The 20,514-nt window shown below is 42.2% G+C and overlaps 2 protein-coding genes and 1 long non-coding RNA gene across 4 annotated transcripts in view; 1 reads left to right on the top strand and 2 right to left on the bottom strand.

Annotated features, from left to right (window-relative positions):
* DCP1B (decapping mRNA 1B) overlaps window positions 1–20,514 on the bottom strand; it is a 57,069-nt gene that overhangs the window by 33,898 nt on the left and 2,657 nt on the right. The window contains exons 1-3 of one of the 2 annotated variants that reach the window (XM_043540217.1): window positions 18,857–18,878; window positions 18,015–18,159; window positions 15,156–15,283 (exon numbers count right to left, since the gene is read on the bottom strand). In XM_043540217.1, coding sequence (XP_043396152.1) covers window positions 15,156–15,252 — 97 coding nt within the window. In that variant the 5' untranslated portion in view covers window positions 15,253–15,283; window positions 18,015–18,159; window positions 18,857–18,878. Of the gene's footprint in view, window positions 1–15,155; window positions 15,284–18,014; window positions 18,160–18,856; window positions 18,898–20,514 lie in introns of those variants that run through there. The other variant, XM_007070830.4, reaches the window with a different exon arrangement.
* LOC119563695 lies at window positions 110–9,649 on the bottom strand. The gene is made up of 3 exons (XR_005222238.2): window positions 6,182–9,649; window positions 3,316–3,406; window positions 110–121 (listed from the first exon to the last, which is right to left on the bottom strand). It is a non-coding gene; the product is annotated as an uncharacterized LOC119563695 (long non-coding RNA).
* The window catches only part of CACNA1C (calcium voltage-gated channel subunit alpha1 C), a 708,026-nt gene continuing 687,934 nt past the window's right edge, over window positions 423–20,514 (top strand). Inside the window, exon 1 of the mRNA XM_043540183.1 lies at window positions 423–576. Within this exon, the coding sequence (XP_043396118.1) occupies window positions 438–576 (139 nt within the window). The 5' untranslated portion in view covers window positions 423–437. The remainder of the gene's footprint in view (window positions 577–20,514) is intronic.

Genomic DNA, 20,514 nt, shown 5'->3' with positions numbered 1-20,514 from the left:
CAAGAAGATATCAGACAAGTTAGTGGTGATTTACAAAAACCAGAGATCACCATGACTCAGTGAGGTGATGAGCTGACAGGCGGATGGAGCCCATTATCTTCACTTCTCAATCCAAGTTTTCCTGTAAAACCATTGGGGGAAGTGAGGGCTTTAACCAAGCATCAGGCACACAGGACAAGAAAAGGATTAGGAGTAAAGAGCTAGGGAAGAAAAGATAATGCAAGAGACGTTGCTCAAGTTTCAAATAGCTGGACAATAGTTTCTGTAGTTTTGGTCACAAGAGCTTTTGCAAGACGGGGTTTAACATCTGGGCAAGTTTTGTGGCTATTAGGTTTAAATGATACTCAAGTAGGAAACCACTGACTATCAGGAATCTACTTTTGCTATATACAGAATATTTAGATTCAGCTGTGCAAAGCTACCTTTGGAAATATAAAATGTTTCAAGCCTTTGTTCGGCAAGCCACTTCAGCATATCACCCACTACCCAGTCTTCTGCCTGGTGAACCTGAGGTGAGGTATAAGGGCAAGTTGGTGCACGAAACTCAGCTTAACTGCTTCTACATCCAACCTGGAGGTAAGACCCCATTATACTGTGATGTAAGTAATGATATCCTGAAATCTATTGTGATGTATTCCATTCCTATTGAAACAGACCAGTCAATTTTGTATCTGAAAGAGCTTTGATGAACAAAGCATTCTAATAACTGTTGGTAATATATTTTGAAATTGTGTGTGTATAAATGCACTGCCACAGGATACAGTGTGCTCTGGAAATTCTCAGATCTCTACAGCTAAGTAGAGAAGCACTTCACTGGGTAATGTACTGACTTTTAAGCATCTAATTAATTCCAGTCCCCATTTCCATCTAGCAAAGGACGAGATAGGATTTTAGCAAAAATATTTGATTCCAGAGTATAAAATGTAGTCACAGGCAAAGTGTGGGCATGGGCTTGGGTCAGAGTAGATGGGGAGAATGGGGTTTCATTTTAGAGTAAAGAGTATATAAACAACATTTGAAGACAAAATATTAAATGTGTTTTTTTTTTTAAAAGGGGCTGGTAAGACTGATTTCTAAAGGGGAATTAATTGTCTGAGATTCTTGTTTTCTGCTGGCCAATTTCCAAAAGTACTACTTACATATTCACTGTCCTGAAAACAACACAGACTGCTTTCCATTTTATCCTATATGAGGTGGTAAGAGAGGAGGGAAAAGTGTCACATGAAAAGTTACCCTCTTTAAAAAAAATCCATTCCATCTTTAACTATTGTGCTATTCTGCATCATATGCCTATCTTATCTTGAAAAGATGTCCGGAATTCCCAGTGTTGGCAGTACACTCAGCAGTAAATGTTCAGTGCGGCTAGCATATTGCCTATGTACTGACATCCATAAATGGGAAACTAAGGCTGTGTTCAGCAGAAATACACTGAATTATTCCTCTTTCCACCTCATTAAGAATCTCACCCACATCTTCAGAGTGCTCTAAATATGCCTTTATTCTCCTTCATACACTTTCTGCATCAGTCTTCCTGGCCAAACAGGGATACAATCCCACAGAATACAAAATCACCATCAGCCACTGAAAGTCTACATAGCATTGCTATCTTTAGCTTCAGTCTGTTTCTTCTCACATGACATACAATTTCACTGACTTTCAAATCAAGTCCATTATTCCACATAGTTGAAAATTCACATTAGCAGAGAGGCATTTCTTTTTCTTGTGGATTATCACCTTTATCAGGCAATAGGGATACTTGAAAAAGACAGCTTTACCCACTATAGGTAAGGTTGCAAAACTGTTACCATAACAAATCCATTTTCACATCTACAGGACTTCATAAAATGTTCACCTTTTCAGTTGAAGATTTTCATGCTCAGATCAGACTGTGCAGAAAGGTTTTTTTTTAAAAAAAAAAGTTTGAACAAAATCCCTGTAATTGTGTTGAATCATGGGGGAAAATATTTTTTCCCCGCTGTAATTTTTTAACCTGTTTTCAAACAGGGCTACAAGAATTGGCATATATACAGCCCTCATTGAGCATACACTTTGATTTAAGGGAACCATTAACAACAAAAATAAAGTTATAACCAACTGGAAAAATCACTTCTGAAAACACTGAGTAAAGCATAAAGAAAAGGAGTACTTGTGGCACCTTACAGACTAACAAATTTATTTGAGCATAAGCTTTCACTGAATGCATCCGATGAAGTGAGCTGTAGCTCACGAAAGCTTATGCTCAAATAAATTTGTTAGTCTCTAAGGTGCTGCAATTACTCCCTTTTCTTTTTGCGAATACAGACTAACACGGCTGCTACTCTGAAACCTGAGTAAAGCATGCGTGTGCTGTTGCTCTTTGGTCTGGTTTTTAAAGATCCATCTCCTTTGTGATTTAGATCCTACAATTCTGAAATTACATTTCCTACCCACATTAATTAAAAGCAAAATCCAAAATACTTTAAAACAGTGTTTAACAGAACAGGTCTGTTCAATGCCCTCTATATGAGGAAGGGGGAAAATATGACCAACTATGAATGTTTTCCCACTCCGCTTTTTCCTAATTTTACTCATTACATTATCGTTACTGATGTATATACCACATGCTTATTTTCCTGGCAGTGAATGATCCTGTGCTCTTCGGACCTGACATTTCACAGTGGGATTCTACTCCCACTGAAATCAATTACATTTTTGCTATAGACTTCAAAGAGAGAGGGATTGTATCTTACATTCATATTTTATATAATGCAACCTGACTGAGACAGTAGGTAGTGAGCTATTCCTATTTCCTAATAAAGGCCTGATCCTGCATATTTGTCTTGAGGAGCTTGCACAGCAATGCATCTGTTCACAATTAATTGCCAGACAGAGTCCTACAGTTCCAACTAGCCATAAAACTCCTGGTATAACAATTACAGGTAAGTATTTGGGATTTTTGCTATCTTTAAAAAAATAAATAGGGGTGAGTTTCACAGAAATCTAATAAAATATAACTTAATTACCCCCCACCTCCCATTTCTATCCTTACTTATTCTCCTATTTGATCTTACTCAAGTGGTTTTTTTCCTGTCTCTTACACTTGATTCATCCATTAAGGGGAGTAGAATACAAGAGGGGAAGGAGGATGGGGGAACAGAGCATTAATAGTCTTAGATAAGTGCAGTGCAATCTTATTATTACCAAACTATTTTCTTCCCATTTAATTTATTTTCCCTTTTTAACAAAAAATAAAAAGAAGAAAATGTCTATGCTTAGTAATCGTAGCATTTAAATGGTCTTAGATAAGCTGTGAAGTGAAGGAAGGAGGGTCAATACCTTGAAGTGAAGGAGGGAGTCAATATCTGCCTCTGCTGCTGTTCTTGTTTAGTGGGAGGCAAGATTATCACTGGCGTACAAGCTGTGATTGCTGTATTTTAACAATGGAAAACAAGCATTTTTTAAAAAAAGACAGTATATTGTAGAATGAAGAAAAAATTGCAGATCCTCTAGATAGGTGGAATTTGAAATTGTTTTTGTAGCAAAGACGTCTCTCTCGGACACAGCTTAGGTTCAACCGCAAACATTTGTATTCTGGAACAAACTATTATGGAGTGACTTTACAAACACATTATCTATCTTGAGTTAACTGGGAATCAATCGACATTAAAAAGTCCACTAGTGTGGGCAAGCCCTCTGTGTCTAGTGACCTGAACTGACATAGTTTCATCATTCTCACTTTAAAACAAAATTATTGCATACACACAAAATATTTATGAATATTTTAAAAGGGGTTTGCAGCCATAAAGGTGTCTTCTTTGATGGAACTACATAGACAGCACATTGGGTCAGAATACTTTTAAAATCCAAACTATCCCCACAACAAATTGTCTTCCTTTTAAGTTACAGGGATACAAAGAAAATGTTGCTTCTGTGCCTAAAAAACAGATTTTTTAAAAATTAGAAGTTTTCTGATCGAACATGGACCCATTTTTCATTTAAACAAACTACAAATTCAAAATGTGTGATTTTATGTGTAATGTAGTTACATCAAAAATCCACACCCGTCCCCACTAGTTAAATGTACACTTCAGAAAGGCTTATTTAGTCCAGTAACATAACCAGGAGAACTCTCCCAGGACGGACAACTGTGCTGATACTCCTCTCCACTTTAACACTGATACTTCTACAAAAGGAATTCAGCCTCAATAGGTCAAGGGCAGAAGGTCTAAAAATGTCAATTTCATAGAATCATAGAATATCAGGGTTGGAAGGGACCTCAGGAGGTCATCTAGTCTAACCCCCTGCTCAAAGCAGGACCGATCCCCAATTAAATCTCTCTCACAATGAAAACAATTGAGTAAATTATTGTTAACCAGAATTCCATTAAATTAGAAAGGTGCACTGAAATGAACTCCATTCTAGCAGACTCTAAAATGAGTTCTCCCAACAGAGATGGGTTCTAGCTTAAGGTCATCCAGGCACAAGCATAGTAAATCTAATTTAACAAGAAGTATAATCTTGTCCAAAGACCCTGCAATCACTTGCCCACTGAGTATGGCCTTTGAGAAAGCTCCCTTCCTGAGACAAAGAATGAAGACTAAAAAAGTAAAGACATTTTAGGTTACTTCTTTGGACATCTGCCAAAACATCAACTGAGTGTAAATCTGCAAAATTTGAGGACAGGCAGGACAACAAGTTCCTCAATTCTGACTTGAACTACCTGTAGTTGCAAATGAAATTTAGTTGCAAGAGATATTTACTGTACTGTTTAAAAGATGATCTGTCAGGGTCTCTAAAGCCATTTATAATTATTTATATTATAGTTGCACCTAGGAATCCTAATTAGGGTCAGTGCCTAAGTTCCCTGTAAGCTCTGCGGCTGTGCGGCAGCCTATTTAGTGCTGCACAGATACACAGGGAACCTGCCCGGGGACCTGCCACAGCCAGGGGGAGGGGAGCCCCTCCCCCGACCTAGCCTGGCCCCCACCCTGCCACGGCTCGGGGAGGGGCACCCCGAACACAAGCCCGGCCTGCACCTGCTGTGGTGCCCCTCCCCCAGCCCCAATTCTGCCACAGCCCGGGGCGCCCAGATCTGCTACAGCTGGGGCACCCCTACCCGGCCCAAACCCAGCCCTGGCCCTGTCATGGAGCCCCTCCCCCAGCCTGAACCTGCTGTGGGAGGGGCTCCTATCCTGTGGCCCCAACCCCGGAGTTGCTGTGGCAGGGAGAGGTGCCTCTCCCCCTCCAGCCCAGGTGCTGCTGTGGGGAGAGAGAACTGGAGGGAGTCCTCTCTCCCTGCTGTAGCCCCAGAGCACCCTCCTGCACCCCAAACCCCTCATCCCCAGCCCCACCCCAGAGCCCACACCCCCAGCTGGAACCCTCATCCCCTGCACCCAACCCTGAGCCCCTCATCCCCGACTCTACTCCAGAGACTGCACCCCAACCCTCTGCCCCAGCACTGAACCCCCCACCCCTGGCCCCACCCCAGAACCTACACCCCAACCCTGAGCCCCTTCCCACACTCCAAACCTCTCACACATCACCTCCATATTGGTGCACATAACAAAATTCATTCCGCACGTGGGTGGGAAAAATTAGAGGAAACACTGGTCAGTGCCCCACCGTATTAAACATAATTCGTGCTAGCAGAGTTTGGGTCTTTCTCCCTTTCTATTGGCTGTACCACGTTTATGAGTCTGCCACTGCCCCAGATCTAAGGAGATCTGCAGTACACGCTCATGCTTGCAGATCTATAAGTCCCAGGTTCAGTCCCTACAGATGACACAACCAAGACAATAGTTACATATTCACTGAAGAAACAAAGAAAACTGTCCACATCCCAGGAAGCTGACAGCCTAGGTTACAGGATGGACACAAGCGATACGAGGCAGAGAAACAGAATTTAGGATACTGGGAGGATGAGGTAACAACAGAACAAAGCTTAGCCTGAAAACAGGAGTCTCAGCTTAACACTTACCTAAATGAAGCCAGTGATTAAGTCCCAATGCTAAAATGACCATTCATTCGGGAAAGCTAAGAAGTTTTGAAATTTAAGGATGATGAAAGATGAGAAAGACATCACAAGAGCTGCTAAGATCGCTACTAAATTGTCAGTTCAGGTACAGTGACCAAATAAACCTTTTGAAATAAAAAAAATAAAAAAAAAAAACACAAAAAAACCCAACAAAGAAAGGTTACTCACATTGTCGTAACTGTTATTCTTCGAGATGTGTTGTTCATGTCCACTCCAATCAGGTGTGCGTGCATGTGCATGGTAGCCGGAAGATTTTCCCGATAACCGCATCTGTCGGGTCGGTCAGGGCGCCCCTGGAGTCGCGCATTCATGGCGCTCAATATAGAGCCCTGCCAACCCATCACTGCCTCAGTTCCTTCTTGCCTGCTACTTCGACAGAGGTGAAGAAGGGTGGGTATTGGAATGGACATGTTATTGCGGCAACGACTGCCATGCATTTGGTAAAGACTCAGGGTGCTGCTGGCAGGCTGAACGGAAGGACAGTAAATTGGTAGTGGGTACTGGTGACCACAAACCTGAGGTACTTCCTGTGGGGCTGAGTGATTGCTATATGAAAATATGTGTCCTTCAAGTTGTGGGCGGCATAGTAATCTGCTGGATCCAGTGAGGGGATGATGGAGGCCAAGGCGACCATGCAGAACCTGAGTTTCTTCATGAACTTGTTGAGTTCTCACAGGTCCAAGATAGGCCTGAGGCCGCTTTTGGCTTTCGGCATTAGGAAATACCGGGAATAAAAGCCCTCGTCCCAGTGCTCCTGAGGAACCTCCTCCACTGCCCCTAGAGATAAGAGCTACTGCACCTCCTCAATAAGGAGCTGCTCATGAGAAGGGTCCCTGAAGAGGGAGGGTGGAAGGGCACAGAATTGGATGGAGTATCCCCTCTCTACTGTGAGGTGCACCCAGTGGTCCAAAGTGATACGGGACCATACACAGTAGAAAGGGGACAGTCGGGAGGAAAAGGTAAGGTGAGGTAGATCCAGTTTTTTTGTTCTGGTGCGCCGTCCTCGACCACAGCTTCAAAAGGCTGGTTTGGGGCCGGAAGGTGGTTTGGAATGGCCAGAGCCCTGGCCTGAGGATGGGTGTTGTCTTTTCCTGCTCCTCCTCAGAGAACCATCCTGGCAGGTTCTGCTGACAGAACCTCTGAGGAGGTTGCGGCCTAAAGTGTTTTCACTGTGTGGCAGGAGTGTGTAGGCCCAAAGACCTGAGGGTGGCTCGTGAGTCTTTCAGGCTATGCAGCCTCTTGTCTGTCTTATCAGAGAAAAAAAAGAGTCACACCCTCAAATGGGAAGTCCTGAATGGTCTGTTGGACCTCATAAGGGAGCCCCGAGACTTGGAGTCAGGAACCCCTTTTCTGGCACCCCAGTAACCATGACCCTAGAGGCGGCATCAGCACCGTCCAAAGCGGCCTGGAGGGAAGCCTGAGAGAAGAGCTTTCCCTCCTCCACCAAGGCCAAGAATTCGGGTCAGGAGTCTGAAGGGAGGAGCTCTGCAAATTTGGCCATTGCTGCACAGGTATTATAAGAGCACCTGCTGATGATGGCCTGCTGGTTCGAAATATGGAGCTGAAGACCCCCTGTAGAGTAGACCTTTCTCCCAACAAGGTCGAGTCATTTAGCCTCCCTGTTTCTAGGGTAGGGCCCCTGGAAACTCTGCGGCTCACGCTGATTAGCAGCCTCCATGACAAGAGAGTCGGGAGGTGGGTGGGAGTACAAATGTTCATACTCCTTGGAGGGTATGAAATAACGCCTCTCGTTGTGCTTGGCAGTGGGTGGCAAGGAACCTGGGTCTGCCACAGGGTCTTGGTGGTATCCACAATAGTCTTAATAAGTGTTAGGGCAACACGAGAAGGTCCTGAGGGGGCGAGGATATCCACCATGGGATCAGCCTCCTCGACCACCACCTCAGCTTTAATGCCCAGACCCTGAGCCCTTTGCAGCAACTGTTGTAGCACCCTGCTGTGCTCAAGCACCAGGGCTATGGCTGTGCCTGCCAATGCCTCGTCCGGAGACGACTAGGAGGAAGCCCCTATAAACAGCAGATGCTCCCTGTCATCAACTCCAAAGGGGCCCTGAGACTCTCAGTGGAATGTCGGCACTGGGGCTGTCAACACTGAACTTGGCGTTGGTATGGGCACTGATGGTACCACCGGTGGAGCCAGTGCTGAACCAGCTGCCTGAGCCGATGAAGGTGGTGGAGCCATTGTCTGTGCCGCTGTTGGTGCCGAAGTCATCATCGGTGCCAAAAATGCTGTTGGCGCTGGCGCAGCAGGTGGTGCTGAGGTTGCTGTCGCCACCGAGGTTGAAAGAGTCGCCGTGGCTGAGGCTGGTGCAAGCGATTATGCCACAGCCGATGGCATTGGCGTGTGGGCAAGCGCCAAGGTGAGCTGCATGGTTGACAGCGGGACAAATGTGACTGAGGCCACCGAAGACGCTGAGGAGTAGTGCCCTTGGATCCCTCCCTGGCTTCGGTGAAAGGTCCAGGGGGTCTAGAATAGCCACTGTGGTGGCCATAGCTGGGGCTCTCGCGTGTCTCGCCTTCACCTTGATCGTTGGCTCCTCCAATATATAGCGGTAGGAGTCAGACTCTGACTCCGAGGTCTCTGAAACCGAAGACCACGGAAGAGCCGAGCTTCGGTGCCTCAAGCGTCGAGAGCTTGGGGAGCGACTAGGCTCTCTGTCTGAGTGGGCCAGTGCTGAAGGACATGGCGCGAGGGAATGCCTGGACATCACTGCTGGCTTCCCTCCTGACTGCACCTGGGGGTGGGTGGGATCGCCAGTGCCGGAGGTTCCTCCCTCCTAGGGTGCGAGAACGGCGCTGTAAGGTGCAGCAGATCCCGAGCAGCTTCGAAAGCTTCCAGTGAACCAGTGAATGTGGGGGGCTCCGACTCAACTGCCTCGTCTGGGCAGGAGTCGATGAGGCCCTAATGGAGGGTTCCGAGCTGTGGCCCGCCTGGGGTCTCGCTTCCTAAGATTTAGCCAGAGGTGACTGACTATCTGGCTTCTTTTTCTTCTGAGGCACCGACAAGTGAGACCAGTGCCTGCTCTCTGCTGGGCCTCAGGAGGTGTCGTGCCAAGAGTCCCGGGATGAGTCCTTTCTCGGCACTGAACTTGATGTTGACGCCAGGGTGCTCCATGTAGACGAGGAAGTGTTAGGAGCCGGGTCCGAATGGGGACGTAGAGCTGCCTCCATGAGGATCATTTTAAGCCGCTGCTCCCTTTCTAGGGCAGAACTCGCAGCAGATGTTACAGCGATCCTTTTGGTGACCCTCCCATAGGCACCGTAAATATGAGGAGTGTGGATCGCTCTTTGGCACGCGCTCTGTGCAGACCACACAGTTTTTAAACCCTGGGGACCATGGCAGACCATGGCTCCAGGGAGCCGGAAGGGGGGTAAAGGCCCCAAACAACTCTAATCACTAACTACTGACTAGTAACTACTAACTACTAAGATAAACTAACTATATACAAACAACTGGAGTTGAACATGCTTGCTAAAGCAAGAGCTACAGGAAGTTTCAGCCTACCATCACTGACGGTAAGAAGGAAATGAGGGGGTGGCAGGTTGGCAGGGATCTATATTGAGCGCCATGAAGGCGTGACTCCAGGGGGCGCCCGGACTGACCTGACGGATGTGGCTATTTTGCTGTTACAAAAGCAAAGGGAGTTTTTGAAACAATTGCATCAAGTGTACACAATTTCAACAATGTTGAAAATACTGATTGTGGCATCCCAATCCCTGTGTCATGAGGTATCGAGACAGAGACAAACTTCTACTGGCAATATCCATAATGACTGGATTTGTTGAGCTTCTACCTCCACTCCTGGCATCTAAATTAACAGCCCTAGTTCCAACCTGGTTTTAATAGACACAGACAAACTTTTCAGAGAAACAGTGGATTAGTGCAAATGTTCATTGCCTTGGCACCCAAAGGCTGCCTGAAGAGCCTTAGGATTGGATTGTAGGTGTTTGCATCAATGCTTTTAGGCACTATCTCAACTTCATGTTACAAAGGCAAAACAAAAGGATACAAAACAATATGAAAACTGCCAAACTACAATAAGAAAGAAACATTTTAATTATACTGTAAATCTTCAGAAACTTTAGCATCATTGAATATAATTTTTGAAAACTTTTTCTATTGTTATTGTATATTGGCTGCAAGTACAGTCCTTCTAAAGGATAAATATAATGCAACAAGTATGTTAGACTTATCCAGCACAGTAATACAATCCCTTGCTGCTGAGTGTATTCATTTCAGATTACATGATACAATGACCTACAGATATTCATCTGTATTGAAATCAAACTGGTTTCAGTGATCGTTCAACAGAATGCTGCAATTTGACAGGATTTATTCAGTCTCTCAATCATACCATTCGCTTTCAGCTATTTCTGAAATTTACACTTAGAATAAACTTTTACAAATATCAACTGCTAGTTTTCTTATAAAGAAAAGCAATCATACTGCTGAACTGTTAAATGTAGAGGAAAATGTATGATTTAAATCATAGATAACAGGAAGATAAATACAGCAAATAATTAAAGACTAAGACAATTTAATGAAAGGCTAGAATAAAGGTAATTTACTGAAAGTATCCACTAATTTTGCTCCCAGCCCTCAGTGGGCAAGTAGTTATTATTGCATGTCCCTCTACCAAGCAGATGGAGACAAGAAATAAATAAAAAAAAATTATAATACTAATCCCTAAAAAGGAGCTAGTTCTGATTGAAAATTCCAGTTCGTAGGGGACACCCCAAAACCTCAACTTAGTGAGAATACTGGAAACAAAAAAATATGTGATGAAAAAGATCTTCAGTACTGCTTGAGCTGGAAATCCATAGTAATGTTGTGAGGATGAGTTAACTAGTAAAAAAATATTTTTAAGATTGCTACAATCAATACATTTTTAAAAAACAAAGTATCTAAAACAGATAAGGAAGAAAAGGACCAGAGTTCCTCACACTTTAGTCAAGCAATCTCAGGGTAGACTCTGTCTGGACCTAAAGAAGAGCAGGAATAGTCAAATTAGCAAGTAAATTGCATTTCTCCTATGTCCTGTAAGTTAGTTCAGTCAACTGGTCACTTCAAAGGCCAGACATATGATGAGAGGACTGAGATACATTGACCCATCAGACCTAGGCAAGCAACACCACCTGTCAAGAAGGCATTTCCAGATTACTGCCACAACAGTGAGATGTATACAAAAAGGTGAAGAGATGTTCAGGTCATATCTCTGCAGAACTCCAGAGAAGAGGCACACACCTTTTTTTGCCCTAACAGAGTGGGCTTCAACTTCTAGAAAGGAACCTTATTGGTCACATGGGCCTCTGACACATGAGAAAGGCTTTTAAGTTTTTCTACCTCTCTCCATAGACAAATAAATGGTCTGGCTACTGATTTCCCATACTCTTTTAAGTAGACCCGAAAGGCCTCTCACATCTACAATATGTGGCGGCTTCTAGTATTCATCCTTTACAAAGGGTCTAAGGGAAGTAAGTAACACAACATGAGCAAGTTTCACAAAGGAAAAAACCTCAGGAAACGAGGGACTTGTTTGATCATCTCTTTGGCTTGGTAAAAGACTAAATTACCTACAGGAAGTTCCATAACACTCCTAATTGAGCAAATGGACACTAGGAAGATAAGTCTTAAGGGCGAGAAGTCACATGGACACTGGCCTCAGAGGCCTGATACTGTGGGGAGGACAGGTGAAAATCCACGGGATGTTCACAACTAGCCTTAGGTTCCAGAAAGCTAAGGAGTTCAGATCGCAGAGGGCTTGAATTTGTCCACCATCTTAAGGTTGTGACTGTTTCTAGGGGAGTCCAACAGAGGAATTATTTTGCCCCCAATAAAGCACGAAGAGTTGCAGTTTGCACTCAGAGTGAGCGCTCAAACTTTTACTAGACTATTTTGGAGGGGGGTGGGGGGAAAGAGCAATAGAACAACCAGGACTCAAATGTCTATCCCTGCACCTGGAACATATCTGACAGTAATAAGCATTGGAAGTAGCCTGCTTATGGACTTACAACACAGTAAACCTATGACTCCTTCTATGCAGTCAACCACTCAAGCCAAGTGACCGACATAGGTGATTTCAGGTTCTGGTGGAGTAGCTGGCCTTGAGAAAATAAGTCTCCCCAGAAGGGAAGGTGGAAGGAACTTTTACAATACCAGAAGTACACTGGATGGGGATCTTGATGCTTTCTCTATCTTACCCTCACCAGAGGGAAGAGGGAAGGCATAAGCTAAGACGAAGTGCTATGGTTGCCAGAAGGCATTGGCTCTCATGGGTAAGGGATCCCTAATTGGAAAGAAGAATTTTGGGATCTTCATTTTCCTCTGGGTAACCATTTATTGCCAATTCATGAGCATAGCTAATTTATGCAAAAACACATTTGTGTCACTGCTTCCCTGTCCTTTCTCTCCCATCCCCTTAACATGTTTGTTAAACATACATGTTGCGTCTGATCTTTAAATTTAGATTGTAAACTCTTTATGTCAGGTACTGTTTCCTACTGTACACCTGTACAACTACTAGTACAATGGAGCCTCTAGGTGCTATGGTACTATAAATAATATAAATAAGTAACTATAACACTATGCTTCCCAACAGCTGTTATTCTTCAGATGATTCTCGTTGGACTCATCCTGTCTATCCTGCAGTCTAGTTTCCCATCTATGTGTATACAGCTGAGAAGGAGATAAGGTTTCTTTCTAACCACATATGGGTCTGCGAGAGTCTGCTGCTATGCCTCTTTTCCTGCATTCCCCAGTACATGACACAAGTGATTATAGGAACACTTTTTGTCTGCATTCAGTGCATTGCCCTTCAGGCTGCACTGAAATGCAGGAAAGCACTGCAGACTGCGCTTATTTTCTGGAGGTTAGTTGGTAAGGTGTTTTTCCAATAGTCATAGAATGCTAGACCTTCATTCCACCTAATCCCTCCTCTTTTTCCCCGGCTCCCACCCCAGTCCCCTCCTTTCCTTATTCATTTATGTCTTCTCCTATTTTATTACTGTTACTCCCACAGTAATACGTTATAACTATATAGTATTGTCTGGATTTGTACGGGATGTTTGACAAGCTGTAAAACTGCATAATTCCAGAATTCTAATGGAGATCTCATGAAATGTGTGGTATTTGGAAACATATACAAGTTAAGTCATTTACTTTTTTGTACCTTTCACTGTCTGTTTTTTCATGAAAACACACAAACAAACAAAACCAATAAAAAATCCATCACAAAGATCAGCAGCCCAGAGCTGCCTTGTGGCCAAAACAAGAATCCAACCAGACAGACCAATGAGCTAGGCAGGGGGATCTAGAAGGGAGACTTACTTCAGGTCTAGAAATAGACACAAATAGCTTGAGCACTGACCCAACTGTAAGAAGTGTGCTTCAACAGCCAGAGTTGGAGGAGGTGCTATTATGATCTTGAAGTTCTAAAATTCTGGCACATCTTGCGGGGAATATATAGTTTACATTTTGAGAAGAAAATTTAATGAATTATGCTACCATCAAATAATCCCCATTTTGTCTGTAATACAGTGCTCAGGGCTGTCTTCTTGTTCCCTCTATGTTAGTGTGTTTTACACCATTACATATACTGTTTCTCACTATCCTTAATTATTGTTTCTCACTGCTGTAAAGAGACACCAGGTTAGTACAAATGGCTAGATCTTATTCTCAATTTTTAAATCTAACACCAAAAAGTAAGTTTTAAGCATATACACACAAAAAACCCCACTGGGAATTTTTACAAAGATATATATATACATAACATAAGGAAAATACTTTGCATGTATATAGGTAAGAAACTTAAAAATCCACCAACTGGAGTGATAACTAGTCCTTACCTTACTTACCGATCTAAAATCTTACCAATGGCTACAAGTAGAGGTGTGGGGCAGCCTGATGATGTCCTCTGGATTTACTTTCAGTTTCTCTGGGAAATTTCAAGTATCACCATTCACCTCTTTTTCAGCTTTTCAGATACTTTCAAAAGGTAGAGGATTTATTGACTATTCATGATGTTCTTACTTTTCCACAATCATTTCTACCACACAGTGAGTCAGAGCCACTGAATTCTTTCTTGCTGCATTTTCCTGCTTCAAATCATATTTGGGAATAGATAGTCTCTATGATGCATATACCCCAATGTGCTGCCAGTGAGATATACTATGACATATCTTCCAGTTCTATCACATCCAACTGGAACACTTCTAGATTTCAGATGCTCACAAAGGCAGGTTCAGAGGATTCCATACAAACTGTTTTCAAGTTTAGGACCTGAAGACAAGCCTGTGCCAGGGTACAGATCTCCTGCATGAGTGCAGAGACATAAGCCTTCATTTTCTGAACCACGGGCTCTTGCAGGCAAGCTTTGCTTAGCTACAGTTTGAAATGGCCTCTTGGGCAAACTAGCTCCTGAGAGCTTCAGGGAGCTCTTGGCCCTTGTCTGTGACAGTCAAATGGCTCCAATAACCCCAGGAAAGACTGAACCTTATATACTGCTAATATCTGCAAATCCTAGGCGTGGAATGAGCCGGTCAACCAAAAACAGATGGACAAACCTTCCTTCCTTCCTTCGAGCAACAGTCAATAACACCCACTAGTTTGCTAAAAGGGTAGGGAGCTGTAGCCAAACCAGAAGGCAGGGTTTTGAATTGGCAGTATTTTTCCAGTGTTGTGCAGCACACACAATGAAATCAGAGATCAGCTATACCACCCCATCTTGAGTGGCTTCCCCTTAAAGGAAGTCTTCCAAACACCAAGTCAGATATACTCAAAAAAACATACTGCATAACAAGATTTCTACATATATCTATATTACACTGTATTTTAGCACATAAAGTCTACCATTTGTCAGCTAAGAGACAATGGCTTAACTATGTTTAACTACTTTCTCAAGAAGAAAGGTACTTTGATACAAAGAGCTAATCCTCCCTTGATCTGGCATGTCAAATATCGAAATTTGCCTCTCTGGGTTGCAATTCCTGAACAAGTCAATGTCAGCTCTCGAAAGCCATAGACTAAATGCACTAGCAGTCATTGGAATGCTTTAAAGAGGCAAATTTTGTAAGGAAGAGTTTATTTCTCAAACACTTTACCCAATGGATTGAAGAAAGAGACTCACATCTGGCATTTCTGTAAAGCAGAAAAGGGTCCTGCAGCTGGAAATCTAGGTCTTTAGTGATGGGTTCTGTGCGATTTTCCATGCTCAGCCTGTTCATAATGGTGAAGCCATGCCTGGGAGAAGCTGATCTGTAAATTACCAAGCAGAAATCATAGCAAGTCAAGGAAAAATATGAGTACCCCTTCTTTGTCAGACAGTGCTCCAAAATTATTATTTCAATAGAAGCAGTTATATAAAATCGAACTATGTTGCCAGGGAGGAAACTGAACAACAGTCTTGGAGCCTGACAGAATTTTTGGTTCCTTTGTGGAATCCTTTTGCTTTCTTCAAACCCCTAAGCTCTGTATGAAAAATGACATAGATAACTGTGGCCACAATGATTGTGTTTTTTAAACAGTCTGCAGCATCTCAGGTGCTATAGTTTGAGTCTCAAAGCCTCTAGTCATAATCCTAACTATTTGTGCATGCAAGTTACAGCAAGTTCTAAGGCATACACCTTTAGGAATGGGCGATAACTTACTAACGTAAAATTGTCCTCAGAGCATTGGTGTTATAGTATCCAAGAATCAGAACTGGTGTACACTTTCCCACTGCAGCAGAAAATGGATATTGGCGAGACAGTTGTGGGACAAAATTAATTAAAATTTTTACTTTTTTCTTTAATACACAAAGATAATGAATTATACAAGTCACTCCAGATTTTCAAAACTCCCTAAGTGACATAAGAGCAGAAATCCCACACTACTTCCAATGCTAATAGATGTTACTTTGGAACTGAGTTTGACAGTGATGGACAAGACACTGACTAAATGTTTGGGATAAGTGCCAAGTACAGTAATCACCAGCGGGTGTCTTCATTAACTCCAAAGCACAGGAACCTGCATTACAGGAAGGGAGGCAACAGAAAATTAAACAAAGGGTGGAAGTGATAGAAAGAATACTTGATGGTAATAGCCAGAATTGTATTTCTCTGAGTCTTTTAATGTTATCCCTAGCAGATCTCATGTTTGACACTTAGTGTACAGATATTTTTCACAGTTCACAAAGAGGAGCAGGTGATAAATAAACCAGTTTATTTAACTGAAATGCTAGACATTTTCACATTTCCAAAATAACGGTGAGAATGGATTTGTTACTACATATCTGTAGAAAGGAATTCCTCAGTTGTACCCACCCCAGTTTCCAACAGATATGAACAGATGATTTTTATTGTGCTAAGACCTAAACCTTATAAGCCTTTTCAACATCAACTGACACTAAAATGTGAAGGGGACTACTTAGTTATTGTTTGTAAAGTGATCTAAAAAGAAGAAGCCCTATGTAGAAGAGCCAAATATTATTACCCGGGAAAACAATGCTGTAAATGAATAAAACTAGAGAACATAATTAGATAGGGGAATGAGACTGGACAATGCCAAACCACATTAAATTGTGCTGTGTATGCTGGTATACTTGGCATTTTCTGCTCAGAACTGCTAAAAGCCAAGGATCCATTGAAAATAAAATCACGTATTCTCTTATCAAAGAGAAGGAAACCAGGGAAGGGAGTGACAGAAAGAATACTTCATGGTAGGTTTCAGAGTAACAGCCGTGTTAGTCTGTATTCGCAAAAAGAAAAGGAGTACTTGTGGCACCTTAGAGACAAACCAATTTATTTGAGCATAAGCTTTCGTGAGCTACAGATCACTTCATCGGATATATCTCTGAGTGTTTTAGCATCATCCCCAGCAGGAAGCAGATATTTGACACTTAGGGCTTGTCTTCACTACCGGGGTAAGTTGACCTAAGTCATGCTACTTCAGCTACGTGAATAACGTAGCTGGAGTTGATGTAGCTTAGGTCGACTTACCCTGGTGCCTTCACTGAGCTGCGTCGACAGGAGATGCTCTCCGGTCGACTTCCCTTACTCTTCTTGGAGTGCTGGAGTACCAGGGTCGACTGGAAAGCGCTCTGCCGTCTTCACTGGACCCACTAAATTGACCCTTGCTGCATCAATTGCAGCAGCATCGATCTCCCGGTAGTGAAGACCAGCCCTTAGGGTAGAAACATTTCCTCGAAGTAGTCTTTCAAAATAAAGATTATAGTTTTAGTCTATCGCTTCTCGTTTTTGTAAAGCTCTTTATTTTATTAAACTCTTTTTTTAACCATGTATTTTTCAGTTTAATTATGTAATTGAATGTCTTCATTCTACTTTCCAGCCTGTGCCTTTATTTCCTACTTAAAGGCAAGGGCTGGGAAAGGGTTAACTCTTAGTGCTGTGATTAAGAATATAGGGGGAACTGAGCAGAAAAGACTGCAGCTACTAGACTGAGACACTGCAACAGGTAAGTGAATATGCTTCCTCAACTTCCTTCTTCTCAGGACCCAGAAAAGGAACTGGGGTGGTGGAGAGACTAGAAGCAGGAGGCTAGTTGCAGACAGCTCCAAAATTCAGGTCCAGTGTACAAGAGAATCATATTCCTGCTACAGAGTGGGCAAGGCACCTTTGATCTGCCAGACTCTGCCATAAGCAGCAGAAGCAGGAGCCAGTTCCTTCCTCCAGCAGTGGCAGATACAACAGCATCTCTTACTTCATCCATTCTTGTTCTTCTCTACACAGATGAATAGAAGAGTGGGTGTGGGGAGGTGCTGGTACTGACTTCTACTGCTGGGTAGGAAGGAGCCTAGAGATCAACGTAAGCTCCCATACTCCCTAGAAGAAGATTGGGTCCACTGTACACCTGACCTCACATGCGGTTTGTCACCTCCATATCCCTCTCTTCCTGACACAATCAGGGGGGCCTCCTGCCTCCTCAGTCCCCGACATTCTCTTAGCTGGATCCTCAAGAGAAAAAAAACAGAGGGAGGAAATCCACTTACCTGTTTGACTACCCAAGCCTAACAGCTGCAACCCTATGTCTGCTAGCTGCCTGATCTTCTGCTCGTCACATCAACAGCAGGCAAATCATGATGCAACCCCCTGGAAGCCCAGCACACAGATGATAGAGAAGGCTTTGCAACATACCTGTGTGATACAAAAGATGAGACTAGATGATCTAATGGTCCCTTCTGGCCTTAAAATCCATTAAATTATTCCCCACCTCCCCAAACAACCCTGCCTTCAATTAAGAGGTGAAGAGCTAGAAAACAACAAATGTAATATAAAACTGAACCATGAAATTAAAACAAACATCCAGAGCCGTTAGAAAAAAGAGCCACTGAGAATATCTTAAACACCTGGGGTGAAACATGCATGATAACCACACTGTAAGTAATTTGATACCGAGCGAAATGTAAGGAAAATGCATGAACTTTCCCCTAATCCAGGAAACAATTACAATTGTATTAAGTCCTGCCATTTCCTTAACCTTGATGAGTACTATTATTTACTCTGCCATTTGGCTTTTTTGTTCTGAAACCTTCTAAAAGACAAATATTACATCCTACTTTAAATAGAACATTGTCAAGATTTATCAGATTCATCAGTACTGAGATCTAAATTACATTTCCAAACCTTATCCACATGAACACGTACAAAGTGACATTCTCCTTTTCAATGATCCCTTCCCTGCATTGTCTCTGACAATTTCAAACTAACTTAAGTTATTCTTTTTCACCATGTAATAAGACAGGATTTAGAGTGGTTACTTAAGGATTCTTTTTAGCAGGCTTTTCTACTTCCACAGATTTTATGTTCAGACATTAAAATGTAACATTCTCACCTTGTGTAAACAAAGAGTGTTCCTTCCACATCAGTTTTCTCCTAAAATAAAAGAAACATTCAAGTAATTCAAATAAAAATTCATAAAGTGAAGGAAAACCAATGTTTCCACAAAACAATCGCATACTATCAGCAGCAGGTATAAGGCACACATTGGTATAGCGAATTTAACATATTGGATCATTAATACAACAAAGATAGCAGTAATAAAAGGGATTATCCTTATGAAGAGGAGAAAAGTGGATTTACTGCCATATTCATAGTCCATTGCTGATGAAGCAATAGGAAGCACAGGAACTATTATTTTGTTAACCATAAATAAGCCACCACTATCTTCCTTTTACCAAAGACCATCACAGTTACTTATCTCTGACTGAAATGAGGAAATAATTAAACCAAGTTTCAGGGATTTGCTAGTAAGAGATTACAACTATCATAGTTCCCCTTCATCCTTCAGCTGAATCAGGTCTTACGGTAAGACACGAAAACCATCAGCTCTGTATTTTTTTCTTTTTAGTTCCTTTTTTTTTTTTAAAGAAAAAAAAAACCTCACAGTTGTCTTCTTATCTAATTTTTTCTCCTGATATCCTGTCAGCCAAGATAATTGATGAGTTGTCATTTTAATAAAGAAACGTCAGTTTCTCTACCTGATCTACTGGATGTCAGAAAGCGCCAGTACATTTATGCATCTGCATTCCATTTGACACATAATATCCCACTTGCTTAAAATATGTAAGTTTTTCTGGTCCAGGGACAAAAATTTTGGAGACAAGCTCTTTGGGATCCTTCTAGATGAAAGATACTGCATAAAATTCTGTCCACACAAAGATAGAGTTATATTTGAAAATCATGCTTAAACATAGTTCCCCTAAACCAGTTTTGATCACTGTTTAATCCCATCAGCATTAGCCAATCAGGAGTGTTAAAAATGGATTTGGGGAAAAAACTGTAAGTAAGTTTTTCGTACACTGCTCTATTTGTTGTATGCACAGGGGTTAGATGAAAATCGTTATCACACTTTGACCCAAGCATATTCAGTCTGACAAAATATTAACGGGTCACTCAAGATAATCTTTTTTTTAAAAATATCATCTGTATTACTAATGTCTTATATTTCTTAAAATCGGATATAATTGTCAATATTTATTTTTTGCCCGTAACTCAGCGTGGACTTTGAAAATGGATTGGTAAGCTTCACCTCCTTCTAGTATCAATTTAACTTTCTTATCCTCATGTATCAGCACATTGCATTTGTGGGTTTTTTCTCTTTCCTCTCTCTCTCTCACACCGCAGAGTAATACTGAATTAAATTGCTATTAGGTTTCGAAGGACTTTCTTAAAAAAAAAAAAAAATCCATAACATTTATGTTTGAGGGGTGACTTACTCAAAATTGTCTACTTAAATAAGATTCCAGTCCTATAATCTGATTGTTATCAGGGTCTGCCCATGCAATCACCACTGCAGAGTGCCACTGAAGACAACAGAAGCCTGTACAGGCATACTTGCACAGAGGAGATTGCGGGATCAGAGTTTAGACATAAAGCGCTACAGCGTATAACGTTAAGGTTGCACAATTAAAACAACAAAAAGACATGATATGCACGAGTTAAGATTCCCAGTTATATATCTTAAATGTTTTATGTGTGTATAATATTTTA

Source organism: Chelonia mydas, chromosome 1 (genome assembly GCF_015237465.2).
Source record: "Chelonia mydas isolate rCheMyd1 chromosome 1, rCheMyd1.pri.v2, whole genome shotgun sequence".
In the NCBI taxonomy this organism is placed as follows: Eukaryota; Metazoa; Chordata; order Testudines; family Cheloniidae; genus Chelonia; species Chelonia mydas.
The sequence above is the reverse complement of the archived record's forward strand: the minus strand, read 5'-3'. Positions and strand labels throughout refer to the sequence as shown.